A 6,534-nucleotide genomic window follows, 5' to 3' on the forward strand; every position below is an offset into this window, starting at 1 on the left:
ATTCAATTAAATTGTTTTCTAGGTACAGGGGCGACAAGGAAAAAAAAAATGAAAAAAGGAGGAGAGAGAGAAAAAGCCCCTTACAAGCAAAAAAGGAAACAAATTAAATAGGTTGGTCGGAGGTTCACCTGTATTTTTTCTTTTGCTATTTCGATTTCAAGGTTCCTCATATGACGCGCAAAAAGGAAAAAAAAATAATGAAAATGTAATGTTCGTAGTCTTTTAGAGGCCGAGAGTTTATGCAAGGCAGCGGCTACTCATTGCACACTACTTTATTTGATTTATGATCGGTTACTTTGATATCGTCGTTTACATATTCTGTTCTTTTCTTGTCGTAGTACCACCCAGTTCGCGGCCTATCCCCAACAATTGTTTTGTGCCAATCTTAAAGGATTCATCATGATCATCATCATAGCTAGATAGTGGAAGAAGAAGAGAAAGCACACCTTGGCGTGTTCCCACGGGTTATCAGTGAATCACCGCAGAAAGAGAAGGGCTCTCAGCGTACAACAGGAGTGGACATGCGGCTGACGGTGAACCGGCGTCCCATCCTGGTATTCCTGGCGTCCGCGGCGGCGGCGTTCGGCGCCGTGGCCCTGGCCGTGCTGCTGGTGCGCAAGATACGCGTCGCGCTGGCGGGCGAAGTCCTGCTGACCCAGGAGCGTGCCTCGTACACGGTGCGACTCGAGCAGCGCATCCCCGTCACCCACAACGTGCGCCTCTTCCGGTTTGCCCTGAAGAGCCCCCAGCAGGTACGTGGCAAAGTCTCCTAGATATTTTTTAAAGCAGAAAATCTAGGGACTTTAGTACGTGGGTGCCGCACCATCCCGTCATACTTTACCCTCTCCCCTCTTTCCTTCCCTTGAGGAGGAGGTTTAAACACGAGTTCGGCGACCACTGGTCTGATCAGGCAGCGTGCTAGAAAAAAAAAAAAGAGCAAAAGGTTCTGTTCACACGCATTTCGATGGGGGCGAAATGCAGAAAACACCCGTGTACGTAGATTTAGGTGCACGTTAAAGAACCCCAGGTGGTCCAAATTAATCCGGAGTCCCCCACTACGGCGTGCCTCATAATCAGATGATGGTTTTGGCACGTAAAACCCCATAGTTTTCTTTTAACAGAGTGAATTGACCTTTCGGAAATCACGCGAGTTCCGGAACGTCAATTAACCATCATTGTGAACACCGGAACCTGTAGGGGTTCTGAAACATCGATTGAATTTTTACTTCGTCCAGTGACTAGAAGCCTTATATCAGGAGCGCTTGTCTAAATAAATGGGAACGAATGTTTTTATAATGCTTTTACTGATTCTGATGACGACCTGCAGTATTGCGGTGGAAGGGGTAGGGTAAATGGGAGTAGATTGACGAAAATGCAGTAAGTATAGGTTATGAAGTCTCCCACACGTAGAATGTACAAGAGGTTTCTTTTTCCGTGTGCCGTGTCACCGCCCAACGACGTCCACTCGTCTAAATTGTTTGGGTGCACGGCACGTGGAATTGCGCGTAAGCGCTTTCTCCAGAACACTGCTTTCCACGGTTCAGCATCATAAATGGACTGTTTTGCTCTTATCGCTTGTCGAACGAATAAAATTGCGAAATCAGTCGACCAAAAAGGATAAGTTAAAGAAAAGTTACAGGGACGTTTCACTTCGTGAACGGGTGACGCGCAAGCGTATGGGTGCTATAGCGCACACGAAGTTATCGGCCCTCGGAGCGCCTAGACTCTGTCCGCGTCGCAGATCGCATTCAAGATAGGCGCGATACGCCGCAGCCGCCGGAGTAGAACGCTTTCACTCGCACATACAACATACGGTGCGCTGAGACGATGTTATCACGAGGCGAATCCGGTACGTCCATAGCGCACACAGAACCCGTAGCAACTGCCAGAGGAGGTCAACCCAGTGCGCCTCCCCCTACCCTCGCCCTCCGCGACGCTTCGCCTCCTTTCTCCTTCCCCGCTTCGCACAACGCCACCTAGACTTTCCTCTAGGTTGCATTGCTTTGCCGCGAGCTCAGTGTGCTCCTCCGTACTTTTCCCGGCGCGCGATTCTCTTCTCCACCTCCAGGCGCCTTCCTTTCCCGACGCTCGCTTCTCTCGCGGCTTCAAACGTCGCCGATTTCACAAGTGGGGCATGTCTGTAGCACGCAAAACTTTTGAGACGTTTCGACTACCAGTACGGAAGGAAGCCTTGTTCACAGAAAACTTGCATTCTAACAACGAAACCATATCATTCTAAGAACAACGAATATTCGACAATTTCAAACAGTGAATTCTGGAGCGAAATGCGACTTGAATGGCAAAGGGCCATTCGGTTCGTATTCGAAATTTCGAAAACCTGCTCACCACCAACTGCACGTTAGGCGTGAATATGTTTCCCGTAACATGTGTGGAGTTCAAGGCAATTTTCGATGAACTTGGGCACTGAAAACAACCAAAGCCATGACAGCTAGTAGAGAACAAACAATCACTGAACACGGGAAACGAAGCCTCTGAGCAGCAGATGCGTAAGGAAAATCACAACGGTGCAATTCTTGAGCACGTCAACCTTTGACCCTATATCTGTGGCGCACGTAACAGCCTTCTTTCCTCCTCTGCAGAGGCTGGGCTTTCGTGTGGGCGAGCACGTGTTGCTGTACGCGCGCATCGGCGACCGCACGGTGATGAGGCCGTACACGCCGGTCAGCCGCACAGATCATCGCGGCAGCTTCGACATCATGGTCAAGATCTACCCGGCGGGCGTGTCCAGGAAGCATCCCAACGGTGGCCTCATGAGCCAGTACCTGGACAGCCTACAACCGGGGGATAAGATAGAGGTGCGAATCCCCAGCTTCGTGGCTGTCTTCGAGTAGAAAGTTGGCTCATGGCTATTCCAGAACATTTACATATTTAGCGCGGAATAGGACGGGCGACAAGATGCAACAAGACAGGCCAAGCGAGTAACTTCAAAATGATACGTAAACGGACCGACAACCATGGGGGGTGGCGGGACCCGGAACGTGTCATGAGATTTTGGTTCGCAGTTGAAGCGAGAGGCAGTACGAAGGTGAGTTCGCTCGCTTGCTGCAGGTCATATATCTTGAGACCAACCGTCTTACGGGATGAATAGACGGAGGTTTTTCCCATTGGGTAAGCATAAGATGCTTACGCATTTAAAATCCGCTTTCATTCCACCCTGTGAAAGTGGATGTATACAGCGAAGCTGGGGCGGACGTTAGACAAGTACCACCACCCCAGCTAACGTTAGACGAGCTAACGCTAGCACCATGCACCACCGCAAGCGACGTACGATACGCGCGCACGCAGGTGGGCTGAAGCGCAGCACACATCCTCATTCTTCTAGGCCGTCCGCCAAGCGCAAGTGCATTATTGAACTAAATTAATGTTTAAAAGTAAATTGCGTCAGAATATGCGTAAGGTACGACTTAGACACAAGCTGCAGACATGATAGCTTCGGATTGTTATTCGAATGTGCGAGAAAACAACCGCGAAAAACGAAAAACAAAGCGCTTTTCCAGCTGCCGTTCGAGGTATGTCTGAGTGGCTGCGGTCGCCATGTGGCGGTACCGTAAGCACAGCATACATCCGCATTCTTGTAGGCCCTCCACTTCAAAGTGGCTTCGCCACCCGTCCTTTGTTCTTGCGTTCTTTCTGGCTTATGAAGCCTTCTCTCGCTAGAAGCTTTTTTTTATTATAGAAGGGTATTTTACTAATTTAGCTGAAATAGTTTTTTTCATTTAGCGTCCCTTTGACTAACTCCTCCGCGGCCGCAGATCCAGGGTCCGAAGGGCCGCTTCGTCTACGAAGGGCGTGGCCTCTTCGCGACTGCCGACGGCCGCCGGCTGCCGCTCGTGACTCGACTTGGATTGGTGGCGGCCGGAAGCGGCGTCACTCCGATGCTGACAGCTGCTGCGACACCTTCTCGCCGACGGCATCGACCAGACGAGCGTCATGATGATCGACGTCAACCACAGCGAGGAAGACATCATCGCGCGCCAGGAACTCGACGAGTACGCCAAGAACCACGGGGGTTTCAGGTCGGTGCGCACGAAATCGCAGGTGACAGTCAGCGACGGAATCTGGCCTTTGGTTGCGCAGATGTAGAACGTGGCACCGTTACGAGATGTCGGGAGACAGTGGGCAGTTTTAGTTTGTTCTGACAAGGCGAAAGAAAAAGGACGCAGGAATAAATATTGACGAAACATTGAAGGTATAGCGAAAGGCACAATCGATTCATAATCGACAAAAACAGAAGAAAGAACATAGAGTATACGAGTATTGTTCCGATAAAGCTATTCATGACTCCTTTACAAAGAAGTCGAAATATCTACTGAAGTTGTTGGAAACCTTTGCACAAACTAAAAGCAGACAGAGACGGAAACATGTACAGGCACGAATGGCGCTATTACCAACTGCAACAATGCAAAACATAAAAAGAACAGACAAAACAGGAACCCACGTTAAGGAAAACAAACAAAAGCCGCACAAACACACGCTCCAATGAACACGTCTTCCCACGCCAACTATAAATGCAGTGTTTCGAATGCTTTCGGTTATAAACCACCACTCTTGCCTATACTGACACGAAGAAAGTTCAGGCGAAAATTGAATCCGACGAAGCTATAGAGTTTCCTACAAAATTTACAAGCGAGAACTTTGAAGCTCCGATCGTTCAGGCACCATGGGAGTGTTCCGTGGGAAGTCGGTAGATTTTATTAATCGTCATACTTGCGCCATCAGACAACCCTGTTGGGCTCATTTATTACGCGGCCGCATTTCAATGGGGCTGAAATGCGATAACGCTCGTGTACTATAGACTTAGGTGTACGTTAAGCAACCCCAGGTGGAACCCTCGCACTAAGGTGTTTCATAGCCTCAGTGTCGCTAAGGGGACTATAAACCCAACGAATCAACTGTATACCGCTCAAACCACTGTTCGCTTAGTTCATGCATTCTCTGCACGCAGCATACGGTATGTGTTGAGCAAGCTGCCTACGTACGAGGGCGTGGCGGGCTACTTGCCAGGACCCCTGAACCTGGACATCATGACCGAGCACCTTCCGCCGCCGGACTCTGGCACGATGGTGCTGTGCTGTGGGCCCCCACGGTTCATCGCCGACGTCTGCGCGCCGGTCCTCAGGGAGATCGGACACAAGCCGCACAGAGTGCTCTGCTTTTGAACGCGCGGCTCCGGCCACCGCTTTTCTTGTCTTCCAAACTGTGCGGCTGCATTTTGGATCGATGACGAAAGAATACTTCATTGAATAAACACTTTGCCTATATAGATGACTATATTATTCATCCCGCGCGAACTGTGCGGTTGATTTCTCGGTCGATAACGCAATAATTAAATGCTTCCTTAAATAATGCCGCAAAGTATATGTACAAAAAAGATTGAGCAAAAGGTGTCAAATAAATGCAGGCAGACCTGTTTGATGCAGGTACTGCAGCAATGAATTTGAGCATTTTTTTTGTCCGTTATCCAACGGGCAAGGTTCTCCGAAACATTCGGCTTTAGTTTGGTCTTTCTAAGAAGAATCGGTTCCGTATTCGGTTGCAGGTATTGTGGTAACCCAAGTGGCCAGACGTCGGGTCGTCGTGAAAATCCTGGAGAACTTCAGCACAGAGAGAGCGCGGAACGACAGGAACCCACCAATGGCCCTCCGGGTGATAAATGTAGCGGTAGAGAACATCGTCCCCTAAGTTGAGTTTGAGCTGTCTTCGATTAGGTGGGAATGAAACACCAATGAGGCGATCCATGATGTCGTGGCAATAAGGGTCAGTGCGCTGGTTGGCAGAAGACACAGAAGGGCGGCTGGATGGCAACTGGGCCAAGAAAGCAATAGGTAAAACTGGAGACGCGACGTCCGCGCGGCCAAGTTGACAAGGCCGGTGACGTAACGTGATCCAAAAATGGCGGCGCAGCGGGAAAGAGCGCCGGCGTCTTGGTGCTTCTTTCCGGACTTATAAACGGCATCGAAGTCATATGCAGTTAATCTGGCGATGCGGCGTGCAAGGCGTCCCGACAAGTTTTTTTGATCGTTGACAACCAACATAGCGTATGATGATCGGTAACAACAGTGAAATGTCGACCGTGCAGGTATGGGTGAAATTTCTGCACCGACCATGGAACAGCCAGGCACTCCTGCTCCGTGATTGTGCGCTTTTTTTTTTTTTGCGCAGAAGTCAAAACGCAGCTTGCATATGCCACGACTTTCACGCGAGAAGCGCGGTTGCGCTGCAGCAGCACGGCGCCAATTCCTTGGCCGCTAGCGTGAGTGTGCAGTAGAGTGGCTACCTTACCGTCGAAATGACAAAGGACGGGTGGGGAGGTGAATGCGCGCTTAAGGTCCTGAAAATCGGCTTCGCACCGATCGCACCACTGGAAGGAACTGGCACTGGCAAGAAATCCATGCAGGGGCGCGGAAATAGTGGCAAAGTGCCGGCCTAAGCAACGGAAGTATGAGGCGAGACCAAGGAAGCTACGCAGTTCTTTTGCACGAAGTGGGCGTGGAACGTTGAGCACTGCGGAAA

General features: G+C 50.1%; 1 protein-coding gene across 1 annotated transcript; it reads left to right on the forward strand.

Annotated features, from left to right (window-relative positions):
• Positions 1-343: 343 nt before the first annotated feature.
• Positions 344-5,374, forward strand: LOC119434941 (NADH-cytochrome b5 reductase 1). Its single transcript, XM_037701944.2, has 4 exons — positions 344-752; positions 2,601-2,816; positions 3,774-4,037; positions 4,967-5,374. The coding sequence occupies exons 1-4, from the start codon at positions 522-524 to the stop codon at positions 5,243-5,245; spliced, it is 990 nt and encodes a 329-aa protein (XP_037557872.1). The 5' UTR covers positions 344-521; the 3' UTR covers positions 5,246-5,374.
• The last annotated feature ends 1,160 nt before the right edge of the window (positions 5,375-6,534 follow it).

Source organism: Dermacentor silvarum, unplaced genomic scaffold, assembly GCF_013339745.2.
Source record: "Dermacentor silvarum isolate Dsil-2018 unplaced genomic scaffold, BIME_Dsil_1.4 Seq33, whole genome shotgun sequence".
Taxonomy (NCBI): domain Eukaryota; kingdom Metazoa; phylum Arthropoda; class Arachnida; order Ixodida; family Ixodidae; genus Dermacentor; species Dermacentor silvarum.